Source organism: Delphinus delphis, chromosome 4 (assembly GCF_949987515.2).
Source record: "Delphinus delphis chromosome 4, mDelDel1.2, whole genome shotgun sequence".
NCBI lineage: Eukaryota > Metazoa > Chordata > Mammalia > Artiodactyla > Delphinidae > Delphinus > Delphinus delphis.
In genome coordinates, this window is record NC_082686.1 from 18818157 (window position 1) to 18843085 (window position 24929).

The 24929-nt window shown below is 35.9% G+C and overlaps 1 protein-coding gene across 3 annotated transcripts in view; it reads right to left on the reverse strand.

The window, feature by feature from the left end:
- Nucleotides 1-212: 212 nt before the first annotated feature.
- Nucleotides 213-24929, reverse strand: part of GABPA (GA binding protein transcription factor subunit alpha) — a 36241-nt gene continuing 11524 nt past the window's right edge. For all 3 annotated transcript variants that reach the window (XM_060010444.1, XM_060010443.1, XM_060010445.1), the window contains exons 4-10: nt 23002-23086; nt 20673-20918; nt 15019-15213; nt 11192-11245; nt 10120-10260; nt 9685-9877; nt 213-3800 (exon numbers count right to left, since the gene is read on the reverse strand). In XM_060010444.1, coding sequence (XP_059866427.1) covers nt 3572-3800; nt 9685-9877; nt 10120-10260; nt 11192-11245; nt 15019-15213; nt 20673-20918; nt 23002-23086 — 1143 coding nt within the window. In that variant the 3' untranslated portion in view covers nt 213-3571. The remainder of the gene's footprint in view (nt 3801-9684; nt 9878-10119; nt 10261-11191; nt 11246-15018; nt 15214-20672; nt 20919-23001; nt 23087-24929) is intronic.

A 24929-nucleotide genomic window follows, 5' to 3' on the forward strand; every position in this document is an offset into this window, starting at 1 on the left:
ATTTTCTTAAAAAGACTAAACTCTCTAACACCTAATTTTAGTTCAGTGGAATTTGTTCTTCCCAAATTGATAGTTTTTAAAAAAGTATATGGGAATTATATACTAGATGTGAACTGTCATATTTTCATCTAACCTAATATCCCAGGAATTTGAGACTATCTGTATGATGGGGAAAAAAATTCTAAAAAACAGAAATATACTGTATAATAGTTTTATTTTTCTCATTTTACTATTTTTACATTTTATGCACAAATATTTGTTATCTGAGTAAAAATAGAAAATAACTGTCTTATGTAAAATTACAAAAAAAAAGCCACAAATACATAATTGTTGTTATGACAGTACAAGTGTCTTTATTTAAAGAGTAAAAATGTATGCAAAAATCCTCTTCCCTCTTACAAAAGATTGAGAATATTTTTTTCTGGCAGCAAGTGAAATATCACTGAAATATCAATATTTTTATACCCTCTAGATATGAAGACATTAAGTTAGTCACATGTTGTTTTGAAATTATGAATTTTAAAACATTTTTGTGCTATTTCAAAGATACATTAGTTCTTTTTAAAAGGCAGTAGCATAAAATGATGAATATGTAAAACAGCAGACCTCACCTAAAATATTCGGAGGCACAATCCTTTAAAGAAATATCATAGTTGAATTTCACCATTTATTCAGGGGAGAGAAACAACTAAACAATTTTTCCTAATTAACTGACACAGACTGACACAAAAATAAATGTGATGAGTCGATTCATGTGACAATCAACCACAGAGTAATTCTGCCTAATTTGTTGGATTTTCTGATGCCAACACAAATTTCTAAACTTAAGGCCAGCAAGATATGTATGAAAGTTGGCTCAATGAGAATCTCATGTGGAAAAAAAGTTTTAAAACAAAAATGAACACACTTCATTATTTTTGTACTTACATGGTATGGAAGATGGCCAATAATTTTATCTTTCTCCCTTTTGAATATATTGTAAATTCTTCTCTGGAAAATTTATTCATAAAAGCAGAGCAAATTATATTTTCTTTCAGAACACAAGTTATCTTTCAACAAAAGAAAAAACTACTTGGCTTCTGATAACTGCAACCTCAATAAGGACAACGGAAATAGTTTATTTATAAGTTGAGACAAAGTAACAGAAGTTTCTTGAGTCAACTGGGGAAATTAATCTCATTACTTATGGTGCATAAAACAATGGTGAGAGGCAAAGAAGAAAAAAGAAACAGCACCTGATCATGTATGAGAACTGTCTCTGTTCAAATGATGAGGAATAAAATAAAAACTGCAAAAGGAAGAAAATGGATAGAATGCGGTTCTTTAAAAAAAAGTATCTGAGGAACACATAAGGAAAAAAGAAATAATAGTTTGATTTTAGGGATCTAGAAGAAATATGGGTGTTCCTTGTCTTAAAAATATATATACATACAGTTGAGACATAACGGAAATCTGTCATCCTGGCTAAAACTTTAACGTGTCTCCCCCAAAGTATTTTAAATCAAAAAGTCAATAATTTTAAGCTCTTGAAAAATATACCAGAAGAGTAAATTTTATTATTATTATTTTAAAACTGTAAGTGACTTGTCAACTTCCCAGGCCATAAGAGGATGGTGCAAACCTTCTTTTTAGCTGTTATCTGAACTAGAGCTTCTATATATTATTTCATATTGCTATTCTATTCAGATATCCTTGCAATCACAGCATCCAAATTAAACTAATAATTTGTCAGTCTACTCTGTATGTGTTTATAAAAACGTAAAAATGGAAATTACAGATTTTATTCTTTTTAGATTCTACTGCAGGGTCTTAAAGGACTTAGACATAGACATAATAAAAACATAAATGACCTGACATTACATGTTGCAGTCGTACAGCATAACACTTAATATTATGATGTGAGGTTACCAGAAAAGGAGGTCACAGACGCCCTCCTCTACTCCTTGTTCCTAAGATCCCTGTCCCTATGGTTCTCTCCAAACCACTATTTGCTACTAGTGGCAGCAACTACTAACAGTGCCTCTTTGACTGCATTAGCATGGCACTTTCCTCCTAGTTAGTCAAAAGTATTGAGCTCTTATTAAGCTGTTTAGAGGGATGGATTTAAAGGCGATGATGAGGGAGAAGATACATAAAGTAATATTTGAGAATCAATCTTCTGCTATAAAAGGATTATTTGCCAGTATCTCATATCATGATTCGTGCGTAATACCTTAAAACAAAAAGAAAAAAAGCAAGGAAACCAAGCACAGCAAGCAAGAAAAAAAGAAAGACATTTCTAGCCATTTCTGTTTAGTGTTGGCTTGTGGTAAGTAAGGAGTTTTACGTATGTAAGAGTTATTTAATTTTTAAAGAATTTTTTAAATGAGTTATCACCTTTTGAAATATCTTTGCTTTGAATATTATGTCTTCATTTATATGTGTGTACATGTATATATGTATAAGATGGTCAACTGGACATGTATATAGATATCTGTACACTCATATATAATATTCAAAGGAAAAAATTAAATAAATGGGAAATTTTGTTTTAAGAAAAGACTGCCTACACTGGAGTTCAAAATGTCCTTTTAAAACTATTTGCAAGTAATTTACTAATGTCTTGAAAGGTAAAGTACTACTGACTGATTTAAAGTCTTCACTTCATCAGAAACCCAGGACTTATATAAGCTGCTTTGTATAATAAACCAGCACTACAGGGTAATTAAAAAAAAAAAAAAAGAAAGCCATACCAAACCAAACTAAACCAAACTTTTATTTTCAGGTTGAGGTACACTTTTTCAGTTTTTTAAATCTCTGATAGGGAAAGCAGAGATCATTTGAGAATTTTTGTAATAGTTGGTTTATTAGAATTTAATGCCTCTCTTATAATAATTTAAATTCTTGGCCTGACATTATGAAATAGCTATACAGTAAATCCTTAAAACTGGCTTGAGTAAAGCCAGATTTAAACCTGGATCTCTTTCTTCAGCACTATTCCTCTGCCAGTCTTCTACTGTCCTTTGCTTGCAAATATATAAATTAATAACGTGATGCTCTTAGTTTAGTAATTTATTAATATTATAATTTTATTTGATATGACTATTTTAGCTCTGCTTGATTAGATGAAACAGGCATACATGCTTCAGCTGTGAAAAATTCCATTTTCTGGTTCTATGTAAAGCAACATCTAAAGCAGCAGAGAGGGGAAACAGTTATATTTTCAAAAAATAGTTAAGCCAGACTGTTTCCTGGAGATACTTTCATTTATTTTTCATCAATAGCTACTGGCTATTTTTGGTTGGGCTAGACATTAATACTGACCAGTTTAGCTTTCTTGACTGTTAACAAACTATCCCACAATGAACCTGCCTAAAGACATTGTGGTGATCGTTTAACATACACATTTTCTAAAATATATGCTCAAAGTAAAAAGATCCAAATTCACAAGAGTATGAAATATTTATAAAAAAATCATGCATCAGATTGTACAGTCTAGAAATAAAAGAAGATTCAAATTCAGTAATAAAGGTAAGAGCAATACTTGCTCTAACATTTAAGAAAGACCTTGGACTCCCAAAAGGTCCTGGGCTCAATTATCCTTTTCTGTTTGCAGAGACGCAGTAGCCAGGGCTACTGCTGTGACTGGCTGGGCAATTCCATGGAGTTGCATCTTTGCAAGTTTCTTCTGTTCACATTCTGTGACCAAACGGTTCAACTCTGCTGCACTGTATCCAATAAGAGTCTTCAAGTCACAGACAAACTTGTATACAAATCTCTTGCCTTGAACTTTACAAATCATGTCCCCATCATAATAATACCTTTAAAAAAGAGAAAACACATTAGGACTATATAAAAAAATTTTAAATTTGGACTTCTTGGGAATTTCCTGGTGGTCCAGTGATTAGGACGTGGGCTTTCACTGCCGTGGACCCGGGTTCGATCCCCGGTTGCAGAACTAAGATCCCACAGGCTGTGTGGTGCGGCCAAAACCAAAACAAACAAAACAGAAAATAAAATTTGAAACAGAACTACCATACAACCCAGCAATCCCACTACTGGGCATATACCCTGAGAAAACCATAAATCAAAAAGAATCATGTACCACAATGTTCATTGCAGCTCTATTTACAACAGCCAGGACATGGAAGTGTCCACTGACAGATGAATGGATAAAGAAGATGTGGCACATATATACAATGGAATATTACTCAGCCATAAAAAGAAACAAAATTGAGTTATTTGTAGTGAGGTGGATGGACCTAGAGACTGTCATACAGAGTGAAGTAAGTCAGAAAGAGAAAAACAAATACCGTATGCTAACACATATATATGGAATCTAAAAAAAAAATGGTTCTGAAGAACTTAGAGGCAGGACAGGAGTAAAGATGCAGACGTAGAGAATGAACTTGAGGACACGGGGAGGGGGAAAGGTAAGCTGGGACGAAGTGACAGAGTGGCATGGACGTATGTACACTACCAAATGTAAAATAGATAGCTAATGGGAAGCAGCTGCATAGCACAGGGAGATCAGCTCAGTGCTTTGTGACCACCTAGAGGGGTGGGATAGGGAGGGTAGGAGGGAGATGTAAGAGGGGAGAGATATGGGGATATATGTTTATGTATGGCTGATTCACTTTGTTATACAGCAGAAACTAACACACCATTGTAAAGCAATTATACTGCAATAAAGATGTAAATAAATAAATAAATAAAATTTAAAAATTTGGACTTCTTACAATATTTCACAGATTATTCCATAAGAAGACTAGTATTGTATCTACCACAATAGCAATTAACACTGAGTCTATATAAAATATTTAATGTTATTATCCAAGGAAACTTCAGAACATTAACTAAAATTTCAATGCTAAGCACTCAAATTTTATGTACTAAATCTTCAAAACATATTTTCAAAAATTACGATGAAACACTGATTTAAAAATAAACATTACTAAGCAAAACAAAAAACCTTGGGAGCAGTAATAGAGCCTAAGAATAAGGGCTCTGAATCAGAACGCCGAGATTCAAAACCTAACATCTCAACTTATTACCCTTTGTGACCACAGGGAAGGCATATTTTCTCTAAGCTTTTATTCCTCATTTATAAAATGACATTAAAAACAGTATTAACACTAATAGAATTGTTGAAGATTGAAAGGATTATCTTTGTAAAGTGCTTAGCACACAATGACTGCCACATATAGCCCTCTAGAAAATAGAAGCTATATTGATATATAGCTTTATTCATATAATATGAATAAAAATTTAATACACATATTCTTTGGATTGTTGGAATGTCCATTTCCTCTCTGTCTCGTACAAAATCCTTTACTATGTAGCTATGCTTTCATCTTTATCATTTTAATATGTTAAGGCTCTCCCCTTACAGAGAAATTCTCCAAACCAATAGGGAGCCTCAAAAGAGTAAGCAAAAGGACTTGAAAAAAAAAAAGAGAGAGGATACAGAAAAACATAAAAGAGGACATCATAAAGAAACAATGTTTCTTAACCTGCACAGGTACATTTGGGGAAATCACTCTAGAAGTCTGGTTTACTGCTGTTTTCTATGGATATAAAACAGTTGGATTTATACTTTGGAAAACAGACTTTATTTACCCCTATGCACTGCCAATTCCAATAATAGGAAAAAAAAGGTAAGTCGAAACTTTTCTGGGCTGGCAGATTTTGGAGCCTTTATTTTAAAACTGCATTGCCCATTTGCACCATTTGATGAAGAGCTGTTACAAAAGCAACAGCTATTTGCAAAAGTACCAGTGGTACAAACGATCACATTTAGCAGGATTTTATTATAAAAATCACTCAGTTTAACCAAAAATCCATTAATGAAAAGACTACATGCAGGAAATTATGTCATCTTTCCCTAATTCTAGAACAGCTAAAGTATAATGGTTATGTTCACTTTCCCAGTGAGAGATATAACACACTGGGCATAGTCTCCTGTCTCCTTTTTTGTCAATTACATTAATACAGAATTTAGATCTCAGCCCACAAACCACCAATACTTGTCATCCAGTTAAAATGCTGTAGGCATTTCAATTTCTTAAGAAAATTTCGACATAATATGTAAGGCTGTAACAAATAAGACACTTGGGAAAAAAGGAAAATGAAGAGGGAAAGTGGTTTTACATTTCTAAAACAAAACTGGAGCTGGTATAATCGTATGTTTCTTGGTAAGATGTTATAAAATGTCATACACATACGTTCTCATTTAAATTAACAATTTTACTTAATACTTCCTCCAATCTAGTAGATGCGTCATATGACCACATATAACAGCACTCACTGTTTCCCCCCTAAAATGAAGAAAGTAGAAAGGTACACAATGCCTGTATTTTCTTTCATTCATTCATTTATGGCTGTGTTGGGTCTTTGTTGCTGCGCACAGGCTTTCTTTTTAGCTGCAGCGAGCGGAGCTACTTTTCATTGCGGTGCGCAGGCCTCTCATTAAGGTGGCTTCTCTTGTTGTGGAGCACGGGGTCTAGGTGCGTGGGCTTCAGTAGTTGTGGCACATGGGCTCAGTAGTTGTGGCTCGCGGGCTCTAGAGCACAGGCTCAGTAGTTGTGGCACACAGACTTGGCTGCTCCGTGGCATTTGGGATCTTCCCGAACCAGGGCTCGAACCTGTGTCCCCTGCATTGGCAGGTGGATTCTTAACCACTGTGCCACCAGGGAAGCCTCGATGCCTGTATTTTCATGGATATGATTTCTTTTCTCCCCACCCCCTTTTTTTACTTGTATTTTTAAAAAACTTTTAAATTGGGAAATATATTACACAAACAGAAAGGACACAAAAGCGAACAGCTCAGTGATTTATTACAAAGCAAACAGTCACCTGTTAACTACTCAGGTCAGGACACAGAACACTGTCAGCACCCTAGAGCTCCTCTGCGGCGCCTCCCCATCATCACTCCTCCCTTGCTCCAAAAGGTTACACAATCCTGTTTCATGATAATAATTCCATTGCTTCTTTTTATAGTCTTATCACCCAAACATGCATCCATAAATGCTGTAATTTAGTTTTGCTGGTTTTTTTTAAAACTCTACTGTATAAATCCAGTATGTACTCTTTTGGGTCTGGATTTTTTTCACTGAATATTATGTTTGTGACATTCACCCATATCAGTGCATTTTTAATGGATACACAGTATTCCCTTTGTATATTATAGTTTACTTATTCACTCTACTGTTGATAGATACCTGGGTGGTTTCTGGTTTGGGGATGTTATATATAATGCTGTTATAAGCATCCATGTGAACATATATGTACATTTTTGTCTGGTACATCCTTAGAAGACAAACTACTGGGTTATCGGTCACAGTTTACATTCCTACCAAAAGTGTAGAAGCATTCCCACTGCTCCATATCCTCACCAACACTTGGTTTTAATTTTAAAAGCAATTATTTTAATTTTAGCCACTCTGGGATGTACACTGTACCATTTTATTGTGGTTTTAAAATACATTTCCCTGGACTTCCCCGGTGGTGCAGTGGTTAAGAATCCGCCTGCCAACGCAAGGGACACAGGTTCAAGCCCTGGTCCGGGAAGACCCCACATGCCACGGAGCAACTAAGCCCGTGTGCTGCAACTACTGAGCCCGCGTGCCACAACTACTGAAGCTTGTGCGCCTAGAGCCCGTGCTCCGCAACAAGGGAAGCCACCGCAATGAGAAGCCCGTGTACCGCAACGAAGAGTAGCCCGTTTGCCACAACTAGAGAAAGCCCGCGCACAGCAACAAAGACCCAACGCAGCCAATAAATAAAAATAAATAAATAAATAAATAAATAAATAAATAAAATACATTTCCCTGATTACTAATGAGGTTGTGCACCACTGCATATGTTCATCGGCCATTTGGACAATCTCTAGTCTAATATGTCTGCTTAAGTTTCTTGCCCATTTTTCCTAATTCTCCTATGGATTTGTAAGAGTTCTTTACATATTCCAGGTAAGAGTCTTACGTCAGATATGTGTGGCTTGACTTTCACCCTCCTAATGATGGTTTCTGATGACCGGAAGTTTTAAATTTAAATGTAGTCCAATTTATTGATCTTTTCCATTATGTTAGTGCTTTTGGCTCTGTTAATGTCTTTCCTCATCTACTGAAGTCAAGTAGGTATTTCTAGATGCCTCCCTATTTTACTTTCACATTTAGAGCTACAAGCGACATAGAATTGATTTTTAGTATGCTATGAGGAAGGGGTCAATATGGATAGTCAACTGTCCCAGCACTACTGATTGAAAAGTAGGTCTTTTCCCCACTGCCATCTTTAAATCAAATGTTCCTACATTCTTGGTTCTATTCGGGCTAGCTACTCTAATCCTTGGTCTATTTGTCTATCCTAAGCAAATAGATCACTGTCTTACTGTTGTTGTAGCTTTACAGTGAGTCTCAATATCCTGTAGAGCAAGTCTTCCCACTTTGTTAATTAATCTTCTTCAGGTGTCCTGGTTATTGCGATACCTTATATTCCTATATAAATTTTACAATTATCTTGTCAAGTTCTATGAAAACATTTATTCAGGCGGTTACTGCATTGAAAGTTAGACCAATCTGGGGAGAAGTGACATCTTAACTATTAATTCTAATAATTCATCTGTAATTTTGAGGGGACTTGTATGTACACAATCACATCAACTGTCAAAACTGATTATACAGAAAGGATCTTTAGATAGTTGGCAAAGTGTTTGAGACTGAATAAGTGATAAGTACATTGAAAATAAAGCACTGTAGTTACTTATGTATGCTAAGGAAAACAAATGGTCATTCTGGAAAAGAAAAATAATCATGATAAACTATGTAATGGTACTTACATGCCATGATCCTGTAACAATGAATACTGATCTAATCAACACTTCCACATAATTATATTACACTTGGATGAAGGGATGGGAAGGGTATGTGTGTTAATGATGAGAGGTAAATCGTAATCTCTGTGTGAAATTCACAAACAATGCTCCAGTGAAACATAAAGTAGCAGTAAAAGCATGTTATTTAGGAATACAGAGGTAAACTGCAGAACTGCTTTACCAAATTCACTCTTCCAAAAATATAGACACAATTCCTATATATCCTACTTCTCAGATACTTAAGTGTACATACTGAATTTCTATCGCTGTAGTAAGCATAATTTATGACAGTAATTATGTCAAAAACTTTCATACCACTTACGAGAAATTATAAATAATTATTCTACTCCAATTTAACTGATGTAAAGTTTGGATATTCAGATTTTGGCATATTGTGGGGGAAGGAAAAACAGGGAAATGGGTTGACATTTTGCATCTAATTATAAAAATTGACAATATCTACGTATTTGCTAGAATTTACACTCATTCAGTTCACCTATACCAAACGACAGCATCTGTTATGTAAATAACAGAAACCTCAAAGATTAGATATGTTGGTTTTAAACATAGTACATGCTTTTAAATCAGATAAAAATCTTAGAATCATCTTTCAAAAAACTCTACGTACCTCAAATTATTACTAAAAATCTTTTTAAGAAGTAATTTTTAACATAAATGTGAAAAATTTTAGTTTTATTTATATAAAGAAAACATTTTATAAACAAGTATTTTAACATCATTACATAACAGTGTTTACACTAGAATTCTTATTCTATTTTCTTAGCTATTTTTTAGAAAGGTTTGATACTTAAAGAAAAGTAATAAATTCTTACCTTAATGCACGACTAAGTTTCTCATAGTTCATTGTAGGTTTATTTTTACGTTGTCCCCATTTTTGTGCAACCAGTTCGGGCTGATTTAGCTTAAATTCTCCTTCATCACCAACCCAAGAAATGCAGTCTCGAGCATCCTTGTCAGTAAGAAGTTCTAGCAAAAACTGCCACAGTTGGATTTGGCCGTTGTTTCCTAAAAATTGACAAGAATGACAAATATTGACCACAATGCTACGGATTAACAGAAGGCAAAAGACAACACACAGGTCTTCTGGTGCATACCTCAGCCATACTAAAAACACAAATTTTTTTTACAAATGCTGTCTAAGTATCGCCAGAGAAACAGTCCATATTCACATTTTCATACTGTGAAATAAAACGAAATATACATAATTCGACAAATTTTATAAATACCAGATGATAATGCAAAAATACCTGTTCTGTTCCCAGGTGAACTTCTATCTTCTCCTGAAATCCTTGGAGCTCTTTGTACTTTAGCTGCCTTTGCACTACTATTTATAGCTTTAATGGCTGTTGGTGTAGCAGACTGCACTGATGCTGGAATAATTTGCACAGCTGCAAAGCAAGACAAGGAAAAAAATTTTTTTTCTCCTTCCAATACAAACAGTGAAAAAAATTACTGAAAGAAATAAAATGCAATTAGTTTAACTAATGCCCGTCTAATTACCTCAGCACAAGTTCAGAGGATAAGGTATGATGTCTGTATTACAGTTTGTGAATCTTAACATAGCGAATAAAAGTTGGTTTCCTTATTTTGGAAAAACTTAATGATGTGATAAATCTAGTGATACATTAAAGTTATTTTAAAAAATCTATTTTTTAAAATATTTGATCATAAAAAATGGTTTATCAAATTTTGGAGAATGTGGACAAATGAGAATTCACGTTCCACCGCTGATAAGAGTACAAACATACCCCCTTTGAGAAAAACTTTGGTCTTACCTAGTAAGGTTGAAAGGGTAGAAACCCCATGATATTACAACCAGAGAATCTCACAAGCATTCTTACAATATTCATTCAATGATGTTCACAAAGTTTTAAAAATAATATACAGCAGTGAAAATAAAATTGAGCTACATTTATCAACATGGGTCTCATAAATGTTAAACAAAAAAGCGAGTTACAAAAGGATATGCACAGTATAGCACCATTTTTCCCCAAAAGTTCAGACATGTAATCAACAATGCCCTAAAGTGTTTATGGTTACGTAAGTTGGTAAAAAGATAAAATATGCATAGAATAATAAACATCAAGTTCAGGATAGTCATTTAAAATGGGATCTACAACAGGTAGACCTGATATATAAAGTTTTATCTCTTATGGTATACACAGATGTTGGTTATACTTTATTATTTCTTTGTATATCTAAAATACTTCATATGAAATTTAAAAACTAGTTTTTCTTTTTACTACCTTGCAGTACTAAATAAAGAAAACGTTTCTTATTGATAAATGGGCCACACATTATGGGCACATGAATACTCACGTTGATCAATTGTAACTATCTCATTCATCTGTTGTTCTTGGCTTGCCAATACATCTGAAGAACACACACAAAAATTTTTTGTTTTCACTTAAACCAGAAATGCAAACTCCAATCCAGTAAAATTCAAAACAAAAAAAAAAAACAAAAAAAAACTCCACAACTAAAACAAAAACCAAGCAAACAAAAAAGCAAAACATCAAACAACTGAAACTTATTGGCATAATAACTTAAAAAGATCCTTGATCATCATTTTACAGGGAAAAGATATTTTTAAGAGAAGTAGAAGGAAAGTTCCAAATTCTTTTCATGTTCAGAAAAGTTATTCAGAGAACCAGGGTTTTCTAAATGTAAATACCTATTCTAAATCTATTTATCTATGTTTTATATAAAATAGGAAATCTTAAAGATCAGATCAAAGATGAGAATATACATCACAATGAAATTATTTAGATACACTTTCTTCATCAAAAAGGCTCTTTCTCTTCAAGATGATCTGAGAGAGTGTCATAATTTACTTAACTAACATCCATTTTTTAATAAAACGGCTTTAACTTTAGAATGCTTCTTCTTAAAGACAGCCAAATTTTCAGTGGAATTGTAGCTGTCCTCAGTGTCACAACTGAACTAAATAATTTAACATGTCTACAAATACAGCTCTCGACATGAGTTACAGTGTAAAAGGTCCTAGTGACCCTTTGGAGAACCATTCATTACTCATCTGTTGCTATTCCCTACTTAAATGGTATTCTTTACCTCTCAGACAAGAGTTTCACTTCCCAGTCTATATTCCTTCAGCCTATTTAGTGCCCATCATAGACTGGATGTTTCTCTCTTGAACTGAAATAGCACCTACCAGCAGTCATCTGTGTACTGAGTGAGTCCTGGGGCCTGGGCTCCCAACACAGTTCTACTTAGGATGCCATGCCAGGATCCAACTAAAGACACAGAGCTGGAGAGGACTGGGAAGCTAAAAAGAGATCTGAATCCTACTTGTCAGATGGGAGCTTTCTTTGGGGGTCCTGAGTTTGGGAGTTTAAACAATTACATGGAACTAGCCTCAGATCTGGGTTCTGATCTTAGCACTCACTTACTGGCTGTGTGACTGTGGTAAATTATTCAACCAACTTCACCACTGATTTCTTCATATTGAAATGAGATACCCCCACCTACCACTGTATGAGGTGGTTGTAAGGATTAAAGGAAAATATTTTTAAGAAGCACAATGCCTGAAACATAGTTAACTTTTCAGTATATTGAAGACACTATTCTTTTATCCACATTCCTAGTTCTGAGCCTTCTCGCCAAGAACCACTGTCCCTCTTGAAGAAAAATGCATGCTTTATATTTGTGGTATATTTTCCCGCAGATTTTACAAAAGTAACTTGAAAAGGCAAAGTGCTATTGGAATGAAATTGTTCCATTCGTGACTGTAAATAAACACAGTGCCCTAGACCAAAAAGAGGCGAAAGGGAGTCACCACCACACAGCACAGGCATTACTGATCTGTAAGATCAGCTTCTCAGCCCTGATTTTCAGAGTGGAGTTTGGTTTGTTTCCTGGGGAACTCTCAAGATAACAAGGCAGAACACAAAAAGAGAGGGGCTTTGGAAAGGCTGGTCCAAGACCATACAGGCACTCTAAATATCATATTCCTCTATAGCCCTCAAATCCTGGTCATACATGAAGGAAGCAGAGCCCTAAGGGGCAAAGCTCTGAGCCTATGGAGGCATTTTATGAAGAAACTTTGGACACTAAAGGTATAAGGCAATTCTTTTTTCTAAATAAGACCCTCAGCAAACTGAGAGCTTTGTGCCTTTGGTGGCAGAAGACATATTCATATGAAGAAGGACATCATAGAGCTGGTACTACTGGAACATTTCCTAATTATCTTCCCCATATATTGTAGGACTTGGATGAAGTTTCACAAGAAGGGAAGCTGCAGGAAGCTGGTGGCTCAGGTGGGAAAACTAACACAAATATGTAAAGATGGAGCTCTATCTGTTCAGTACTGTGTCTCCTTGATAGATCATTGAGGAAAAGATAAAAATGCTGGGTTAATAAATGTCTTTCAGAAATATGCTGTAGACTTCACTCTACAGGAGGGGCCAAAGAACTAGACTGTGCCCAAAGGAGCCTGTTCTGAGAGGTAAGGCTTGTGAATTATAGAAAGTCTGCCAGAAATAGCCTTACACACCACCCTATCCATTCCCAGATTCTGAGAATTAGATTCCCAAACCAGATGGGATTTCCTCACCAGGCAAAGAACCACGGCCAGATAAGCAAGGAATTCCCTAAGATACTCATCTAGGCTCTGGGGCTTTGTTACTTTTGAAAACAAAACAATTCCAGAGCAGAGCTCTTCTGAAGAAGACCCATTCTACCACTGACTGCAAGGAGATGGAAAGATACACAAGATTTCTCTGCCCCCTGTACTAGGAAAAGTCTCCGAATGAGCTTTAACATTTGAGAAGCACTGGGAGAACCAGAGAGAAACAACCAAAAAGTGCTGACCTGGGAGACAGAGCGAAAACCATGAATTTGAGAAAAACTAAACTGTAGTCTAAACACTGCCCTTGTTCTATTCTCGAGAGTCCCTACAAGAAAATGTTTCTGTAAACATAACTTACATGTTAAAAACCTGAAACAATTCAGGAATTTACCTTACTCAGCTGAAAAGCTCTGCAGAGAAGAAAACCTGCGAAGCCAAGGATAAACTTTCAACCAGAACATTCAACTTATTTATCTAATAGGAACTGAAACTGGAAATAAACCGTGTAAATATAATGAATGTAATAAGTCTTTTAAATATTTTTCTCCTCCTGATATTTAAGAGAACCAACACAAGAGAGATATTACCAATAAAAACAATGAAGGAAAGCTTCTCTACAGAGCTCATTTCTTATTCAACAGCAGATGAAAACCCTAAGCATTAAATGATTGTGAAAAATCCCTCTACCAGATCTGTCCCCTTACTGGGTACACAGTAGGATGAAATGCTACCAGTTACATTTTCATCCATAACCGTTATAAAACAAAGTCAGAGTGTCCTATTCACACATTCTGAAAACTATATGGGTTTGGCTAGCATTCCTGATTTATTTAACAGTGTCAGGGAATGGGTTACTGCTAAGATATTTTAACAGTCACTGAAATATAAGATGGATTAAAATTCAAGCAAAATAATTTACGTCTATTTGAGCTCTTTTTGTTGGACAGCCTTAATCATAATAACGTCTGTCAAGCAACATGGTAACACTATAATCTGTGGCTTCCAATTCAAGATGGTGTGTTGCATACTTACACTTCCCCTTTCTCCCTTAAGATTCCATTCAATTAAAAGATATTTTAAAAGATTTAATCCCAATAATGAAGGGAATGCGAGGGAAGCCACCTGTGAACAAATAACCTTAAATTTCTAGAAGATGAGCATAAAGGACAGGACTGACTGATGAAACAGAAGTCAACAACTAGAATATATGAACAGAGCTAAATGCAGGGCATAGAATCTTACTTCAGAACTTGGATTCTAGGGTTAGTCTGCCTGGGTTTGGAGCCTGGCTCTGCCTCACCTTAGGTTCTATAACCTTGTCGGGGCTCTCTAAGCCTCAGCTTTGTATCTGAAGAGATAAGGAAAGTAATGATCTGTGGCATTAGTACGAGATCAAATGAGATAATACATATAAAGCTCTCAGTACAACCTTACACAATTAATAAATGTTAATTATTATTGCTATTATCAATGAACAATTTAGATGAAAACAAAGTTATAAAGAAATAAAACTAAACTTAAGCTACAATGCAAATAGACAATAATTTCAATTTTATACATTTTCGAAGAAGTTCCAGATGACTCCAGAGAATTTCTCCCCGAGGAACCCGCTGAAAAAAATCTTCTTGGTTGAGACTACAGAGTTCTCTTCCGGAAATATTCAGCGTAGTGAGGTCTATATCGGTCATGCTGAATTCCTTCATTACCCAAACCACCCAATGCAGGACTTGGTCTGTGGACCACTGTATGGGATCTAAAGAGAAAAATATTACCATTGGCCTAGTTGCATCTTAGATATTATATAAATTTACAGTTAACTTGTAAACACACACAAACACGCAGATAAAATCCAGACAGGTTTCTTTTTTTTACAAGTAAGTGAAGTAAATAAACTCATTATATGAAATAAAAAAGATTCTTATGCTCTATTTTCTCCTTAGCTCCTTTTCAATTTCTTAATCTAAATTTTTGATGGATTCACTTATTTCTACATCAGTTAGTCTGGAATTTTACCAAGAAAAACAAAATGCAAAACTGCTCTCCAGTGGGCCAAATGGAAGAATAAAATACATGATTACCTTGTAGAAAATGGAGTAAATTAAACAAGTTTTAAAAAATTATTTTGTAGTAGTGTATGATTTGATGCACTGAAAAAATAAAATTATAAGGGGTTTCTGGGGAGACATATTCTCCAAAATATGAACGTACTCTTTCCTCACTTTTACTTCTTGTAAAAAGCTAGTTGTTCCTGCACTTACCCTTATGGTAGCACTTACAATACAACACGCTAATTGCATGTCTACTCAGCTGTCCCCCCATAAAACCTTGAGGTCTTAAATATAAGGACTGTGTCTTGTAAACCACTGAATCTTCAGAGCTTACCACGGCGCTTTGTGCGTACATTTGTTAAATCTATAAAAGGTGAATCCAAATAGTTTCATTTTCTTCATCCTTTTTTACTACTGAATGAATTCACAAATAAAAAAGATGGTCAACATGTGTAAATAGTTCATGATTGTATCCCTGGCATGTAACGGAATTTCTACTCACAGAATTTTAATAAATACTAGCTGAATTAATTTTGGTATAGGTATTTCTGCACGGAGAAGGTCATCTATCCAAATGGTATTGATTATATGCCCCCAAGATGCATGCTATTCAATAATAAGTGAGGAAAAATAACACTCAGGTACTTATCAAGAGCCAATTTACAGTAAAAATGAATCAAACATAATACAGGATTGCAAGCCACAGAATTGATTTTTTGTTTGATTTTTTTCACAAGGAAGTTAAGGAAGGAAGATTCTAAGAAGATGGCAGCAAAGTTTTAAAATTTCTCTGAATGCACACATAAAGCAAAACAAAACCCACCACTAAAAGCAACTAGAGAGCAAAACCAAAAATCCATGGACATTTACAATTAAACCAGGTGACATGATATCCCCATGGAACCCAAAATACATGCAAGTGAAGACAAAGCAGTAACAGTCACAAGAGCTGTATGGTATCAACATCTGTGCAGGAGAAAGCAGAGGGAAGCAAAGGAACATCTCACTCTCCATCCCGAGCATGCGAAAAACTGAACACAGCCAGGAAGTATTCTTTGAAAGCACAGTTTTGCCCAACCCAGTAGCAGAGGAATACAAAGGTCCATGGTCAGCTTTAAAGGGGATGGAGCAGTGAAGCACCTGTGAAATTTTCAAACTAAGCCAAGGATCACTTCCAGAGGAGAAGACCACAATAAAGAGAAACCGGTGGGAGTGGAACTGAAATTGAGTAGCATCAAAACACGAAGGAAAGGGAGAGAGGAGGTCCAGATAAAAGTGAAGTCAAGGAACTGACAGGAACTGAGAAAGCAAGAGGCTCTATTTTTTAATACTACTCCAAAACAACAAACAGAAGGAGTTCTGGAAAGTTAGAAAAGCTATCCTGAAACACACTTCAAAGTTCAAGTAAGCACATTTTATGTAAACATGAACAAAAAAGTATCAGGATCAAAAAGTTAGAGGAGGGGCTTCCCTGGTGGCGCGGTGGTTGGGAGTCCGCCTGCCGATGCAGGGGACACGGGTTCGTGCCCCAGTCCGGAAAGATCCCACATGCCGCGGAGCGGCTGGGCCCGTGAGCCATGGCCGCTGAGCCTGCGCGTCCGGAGCCTGTGCTCCGCAACGGGAGAGGCCACAGCAGTGAGAGGCCCGCGTACCGCAAAAAAAAAAAAAAAAATGTTAGGGGAAAATAGTTAGTCTGCCTTGTTTTCTTAAATAATATCAGGTCTTCTAGTTTAACATAACTAATTGCCATGCATGTTCTCCCTGCCTCTTTTCTCTAAGTCCTTAGTAAAATGATGCTAAAGAAACTTCTGAAAGATGTAAACTCACAGGAACATGAGTGGGAAACGACAGAAATGGAAGCATCTCCCCACCACGTAGGCACCAGGAACACTTTAGACCGGTCTACAAACCGAAGAGTGAGACCCTCTCCACCCACTCCACTTCCCCTTCCACTTCCAGAATGCAACATTTACACACACACATCAACCCTAAATCCTCACCCCAACCTTCTACTCCTGACACGTGTTTGGCCAATTTTCCAGAGAAGTTGGGAGACCCAGGAAAAAGATCTATACATGCTGACACTTGAAAATCTTTTAATAAAATGACCAACACCCCATTTCACCAGCATAGTCAACAAACTCCTTCCAGACTTCAAACTAATTAGCTTTAAAGTTATTCACTCTTAAATATGAACAGATGGTCAAAAACAATCAGATATTTGAGAGACGAAAAGGAAACCACTAGATGACCAAAAATAAACAGAAAAACAGAACCCAGAGGAAGCAGAAATAATGCAATAACAAACTGCAAACAACAACAAAAAAATAATAAACCTCCACTTCACTGTAATCAACATAGAGAGGAGAGAAAACATGATATCTGTAATATAAGATCAGAATGCTATGGAAAGGTAACAACCAAAATAAATAGCCCTTGTAAATTGAAACTAAAAATCAGGTTGCAATATAAAGAAAAGAAAGGGACTTCCTTGGTGGTGCAGTGGTTAAGAATCCTCCTGCCAATGCAGGGGACATGGGTTCGAGCCCTGGTCCGAGAAGACCCCACATGCCGCGGAGCAACTAAGCCCGTGCGCCACAATTATTGAGCCCGTGAGCCACAACTACTGAGCCTGTGTGCCACAAGTAACTGAAGCCCACGCACCGCAACGAAGAGTGGCCCCTACTTGCCGCAACTAGAGAAAAGCCCGCACTCAGCAACGAAGACCCAATGCAGCCATAAATAAATAAATAAATAAATAAACAATATATAATTAAAAAAAAAGACAAGAAAATTTGGCAGAAAGTAGTACAAATAGATATGAAGATGAAAAATAAGGAAGAAAAAAGATGTAGAGGATCAACCCAGGAGATTTGATAGGAGTTCTAGAAAAAGAACAGAGAAACACAGAAGGTTATTATCAAAATAATAATGAAGGAAAACTCCCCAGTACTGAAGGCAGAAATTGTGTAGATCAGCACTGTCCAACATAATGCAGGCCACTATGTAACTTTAAAATTTTCTAATGGCTACATTAAAAGGTAAAGAAACAGGTGAAATTCGTTTTGATAATAATTTCACTTAATACATCCAAATGTTTTCATTTCAACATGTAATCTAGGTAAAAAATTTATAAGATTGTACATTCTTTTCCTTTTGTACTGGGTGTTTTACTCTTACAGCATATCTCAATTCAGACCAGGCATATTTCAGGTGCTCACATGGGACTGGTGACCACGGCACTGGGCAGCGCAGGGCCAGACTGAGATGCTACACAGAAAACCCGAAATTGACAGCAAATGAAAAGATCCACACTGCCACTAGACTTGGTCTTAACAGCTTTCTTATTCTTTGAGGAATGGCTTAGGTCTCATCCTTCAAACTGGACTCTTTTATCTTGTTATGAATAACTCCTATCCTTGCTTCTTTAATCTTTCCTTCTCCCACTAGTTCCACACCATTTATCTACAAATACACTCAGGTCACCACCAACTCTTGAACCTTCAATATTATTTATTTATTACCCCAGCATTCTTCCCACCTGCCCCCCCCAATTCATACTCAATTTTCTCCATTTCTACAATGTTTATTTAGTTCTTATAATTCACCTTTGTCGCTCCAACTCAGCAGCTGCTTTTATCTAAATCTACCAATGAGCCTCTAATGACCAAATGTAATAGATATTACTCAGTCAGCATTCTTTGACTTTCTCAGCAGTGTCAAGACTTGTGACCATCTAAAACTCTTCCCCAATTTCATCAGCACTATATACGGTTCTTATTTTCCTTCTATCTGTTAAAGCTTTCCCCCCACTTCCTGTTCCTCAACCCTAAATGTTGACAAGGTCCAGCATTATGTTCTCTTCCATTTTATCTCTCTCCGTCAGAGACTGCATCTACTTGTATGACTTTAACAAATTCAATGTGACTGAGTCCCAGATAACATCTTTATCTCCAGTCCAAATTTTGTGCACCTGAAACTACTTTCTGGTGACCTCCAGTTGAATTTGTACTATTACTTGAAAATCAAGTACAATCAACACTTTCCCTTGAAAAATCTTTCCAATACCAGACTTTCCTACCTTCCCCACTAAGGTTTAGAAGGCATGGACTATCTTTCCTGTGCACTACTGAAAGCCCAGAATTTAACATGGTGCCTGGCTCAGGAAATATGTAATGAAGATGTAACCAATTCTTATATTATTACTGCCTAGTCACCCAAGCTTGAGAAGTTAGATCAATACTTGAATCTCCCCTCTCTACGTTCACACAATCCATCAATCAGTTGCTCAGTCCCATCATTATTTTGATTCATCTCCTCCTTTCTGCTCCCACAGAAATCACCTGGTCTAGGCTAACCTAAGTATTATCACCTAGTCACACCCAAACTACCTGCTCCAACTTATGCCATATACCACTGCCACATTCATTTTCAACTGTCACTTCCATCAATCAAAAACAGTTCAAAGGGCTTCCCTGGTGGCGCAGTGGTTGAGAGTCCGCCTGCCAATGCAGGGGACACGGGTTCGTGCCCCGGTCAGGGAAGATCCCACATGCCGCGGAGCGGCTGGGCCTGTGAGCCATGGCGGCTGAGCATGCGCGTCCGGAGCCTGTGCTCCGCAACGGGGGAGGCCACGACAGTGAGAGGCCCGCGTACCACAAAAAAAAAAAAAACAAAAACAGTTCTACAATGCTACAGAATAACTCCTTACCCAATGCATCTTCTCACTACTCACACTTCTCAGCTTTGCACAAACATTTCCTGTCGGCAATGTCTAGCAGTTTCCTTGCCTATAATAAACTCTTCCCCAATTTTCCCCCAGACCACTATGATCCTTTTGAGATTCTAAGAGTATGTTTCTTTATACCAGTTATTGACAGCTTAAAAACATGTTACGTTTATAGCAATTATCTTTTTTCATTTATCTTCTCTCTCGTCAACTACATTGTGAATGCCCTAAGGGCAGATTTTTTTCTTTGTATCTTTGTATTCCCAGCACCATCATATGTTACAGTCCAAAAAAAACAAAAACAAAACCAAAGAAAATCAATATATTTCCTAAAAATTCTACATTTAAGATAGATAATCTACTCACCCTACTGTCTTTCATGTCAAGCTTAATTCTTATTATTCTACCTAACATAATTATTATGCATTTTATTACCATAGGGTATCCCAAGACGTTCTTGCTCTTTCCTATAACCTTCCAGAGCAGCAGCCCATCTCGTCACTTGTTCTGAGGTTTCATCTGAAATGGTTGTAATGTGTTTTGTGCCATCAAGAGTTATCACTTGAGCTTCCTCAACAAGATGTGCTTCTGCTTCGGCATGGTGGGCATCTGGATCAATAACTACTTCAACTGTTTCCGCAGGTTTAACAATTTCCAGGATGTTTAGCTTTGGTTCAATTCCTTACCAGTGATTAAAAAGAAAACAAGTATATCTAAGTGAAAACACGAAAGTCTCTAACAAATAAAAATTTAGTTGAGTTTATATGTTCTCAAATGGTAGAGCAAGGCTCCATTTTAAATATTTTTAGCATTATGTCTAGAGAATTTAAACAGATTTCTATTAAACGAGAAAAACAACAATTCAGCAGAACTTTGATAGATTAGATAACAGTATTGTACCAATATTAATTTCCTCATTTTGATAACTGAACTGTGGTCATGCAAAAGAATTTCTTGTTTTCGGAAAACACACTAATGTATTTAGAGATAGGAAGGAATAATGTCTACATCTCATTCTTAACCAGGTCAAAAAAATAATGTGGGGATGAGGGAGAGAGAGAATAAAGCAAACATAGTAAAAGTTAACATTTGGGGAATCTGGGTGAAGGATATCCAGGAATTCTTTTACTACACTTGCAACTCTTCTGTAAGTCTAAAATAATTTAAGAATACCACCACCACCATGCATATATACACACACACATGCATGCAAGCACACACACACACCACCTACAAACATTAGGAAAAAAAGTACCACTATGGAATAGAAAATTAAAACTACACTATGGAGAGTATAAATGAGTAGCTACTTATCCTGAGAAGTTGAAAAAATTAAAATTATTTACTGACTCCTTTTCTTTTTAGAAGACAAAGTACATGTATTAAAAATGAACAGACACTAAGCTTGTTACATTAAATTCACATCATTAAATTCTGATTTTCATTTTCAATTGAATGAAGAAAAACCCAAATACTTAAGATATTCAAAATAGAATAAACTAGCCCTTTATGAAATAATCTCACTTATATTAAAATAACAGCTGCAAAAAACTATCATACTACTTAACAGCTACTGTTTGCTCACTGATTCAGTTACAATCTATATCAAAAATTTAATCAAAGTGTATTTGCAAGAAAAAACAAAACTCAATTTCAATATTCTGAAGTTCAATCAGGAAAATCATTATTACAAGAAAATATACAGCTATAATTCATCAGGTAGTGTAAACAGAAGTCAGTTCTTTCAAATATACATGAGGAAACAAATTATAATTTTTGAAGAAGATTTTTCCTAAAAATTATCCCCTAATCCTCCATTCAAATTGCATCAAGTCAACTCTTCTTAAACACACCTATACTGAGAGGTCACTAAACTTTTAAAGATAAAAAACAAAGATTGATTTTCTTTCCTATTCCCAACAATAGTAAATCCTGGGGAAATTAAGGATCATAAGTAGGTAGTTACCATTTTCATAATGTGAAGAAAACTTTGGTTTGTGAAATATAATTGTAAGCAATACAATATGTTCAGAGATGAAAATTAATCTAAAACTGGTTAGAAATCTCAAAAAGCCACATTTAAAAAAACTAAAATTCAACCCACCAAAAATGGTTTCCTAATTTTCTAACTTGTGTATTTATACAGATTAGTAAAATACTGTGATGGATATGGCTCACTGGGTCACATCACATCCTTTGCAAATTCCTCTCTCTGTGCTAAACTGCAGAGACTATACATGTCCTTGCAGCTACGGCTGCAGATGTGATTTAGGTTCTAGATTCACTGCCATGAGCGTTCCATTTGGAGATGAGTTAAGAGGGGACAAGCAAGCACATGGCATCCATTTTTTGGCTAATGTGAATCACTGAAAAGGCAGCATGGTTCCAAATCGACAGCTATAGTTGTGGCTTTTAGATTTGGCATTTTCCAGATCCCGGCAGAGCAGCAGCTTCCTTGGCAGTCCAGTTCTACAGCGTGGCTGAGGCATTCTTAGAAAGTCAACTAGAACCTGTTCTTTCAGCCCTCCCTGTGATCCTGTTATTTACTACCCTGTAATATACCCTTTCCTGATTAAAGTAGGTAGAATGTGTTATACTATCTGCTTCATCCTGACAGATAAAACAATTAAATCAAAAGCATGAATATTTGGCTATAACATCACATTAACTAATTTAGACAACCATCTAAAACTTATAAAATTGAGTTCCCATATTAGAAAAACATGAGCTAAACTTTTAAGTAACAACATTAAAAGTAACTTACCTTGGTAAGAAATTACCTGTACACTAAGCTGTACAGTTCCGTCTGTCTTTACTCCTTGGTCAAATAAACTTCGTTCTGGATCCAGCTAAACATGGATAAAATGATTAAGATTATTTTAGCTCAGTCATCTTGTTTAATATAAATGGATGTGCCAAACAGGACTTAATTACTGAGGCATACTAATTAAGTTACAGAACACGTTTAATTATTCAAGTTGTCCTATCATTTAATTCTTTGCCAAAACTGAAAATAACTTAACCACTGTGGTAGCAATTAAGGACAACACAGACGACAGGATTTACTGTAAGTGGTGGTTTTCTCTAGCTCTGGAGTCTAGTTTAGAATTTTAAATAATGCCAAAGGCAATTATTTTTTCTGTAAAAGTATTTAAAGTAGAAGATAATGCTATTTATCTGCCATGAATAAGCAAGGGTGTTTTATTAGTGGGGACAATTTATATAAATTTATTTATGTAATTCTTGCCATATCTCCCTCTTAATCAATGATACACATTTAAGATCAGGGTTAACTCTAAATTTTTGATCATAAAGTTAATGAAGTTAAAGGACTTATAACCTTACTACTTGACCTAGCTGTGAATATCTTTAATCATAATTCTGTATCCTTTCAGTACCTTTCAGTATCAGTGCTTTTGAATACATTTCACACAAATGGCAAAAAGTAATTCTAACTTCTAGACATTTTGTCATCCATTTATAAACAGCCTTCTGTTGTAATTATTTTGAGTAATGTGTATCTCTGTGTCTGCACATCATACAGCTGGAGGTACAAAGCTCCTCCCACTCTCATTCCCAAGAATTCAGCCAATACTGTAGTCATGGTACAAACATATTTTCTAATATTAAAAACATCATACACATAAAGCCTAAAATCTTAAGTAACTATGCATCTAACTTAAACAGAGACAAGACAAACTTTGTGACCCTACACTTGGACAGGTCAAACGTGGCAGCTTCACTCGTTAAGACAACAGTCTCTGCCTGACATTTTGTTAAAAATTCTCCTCATAGCAAGATTTCTCCCCTCTCCAGTAGACATTGGTATTATCTACTAGAAGCTAAAGCCTGTATAACTCTGAAGAGGGCTCTCAGGTACTGGACACTCTAGCTAGTTCAGTTAAGAGCTGGCACAAGGACAAAACTCAAGCATGATATTTGATCTCAGGTCATATTCCTTAGAGAAGTACAACTCAACTGTTGTTCATCAGCTCTGAAGTCAGCACTCATCTGAAAATACAAAAGCATTACCACAAGCAGCAAGCATTCTGACTCCAACTGTATATTTGCATTAATTGACATGGAGAACAGAAGTTACTATCCTCAGATCCTTTTTGAGGAGGAGAAGGGGGAGGGGGACAGGAAGAAATCCAAAATGTCCTAGATGCAAGGCCAGCTCTGAATTCTATGATACTATAAATTATGCATATTTCCATTTATTCTACCAATATATATTGAGATCCTATGATAGGCTGGGTACTTTGCAGGTGTTACTTTCGTTTTGCTTAGGTCAGATATTGTAAGAGCAGCAACAAATATCAGAGCTAAAAAACAAGTAAGAGATTGAGTCCCTTAATTTTACATATGAGAAAAAACAGGTCAAGTCCAGTGACAATGAATTATTCAATAAAAACTTTATTAAAAAGTCAGCCTCAAACAAGTGAAGGGTTTTAGAGTCACACAGGCCTGGGTTCACATTCCAATGTATCCCTTTGTAGCTTATCCAAAATTTACTGCTGGAGCAAATAAAGATGGAAGGGAATATAAAATCATTTGGTCAAACTATCTTTAAAAGATGAGGAAACTGATGCACAAAGAAGTTAAAAGTTAGAAACAGGGTGTGAGGACACACTTCTTCAGCTTCCAAGGTCAATGTGTTTCTCACTACTCTACGTTTTAAGCTCTGATTAA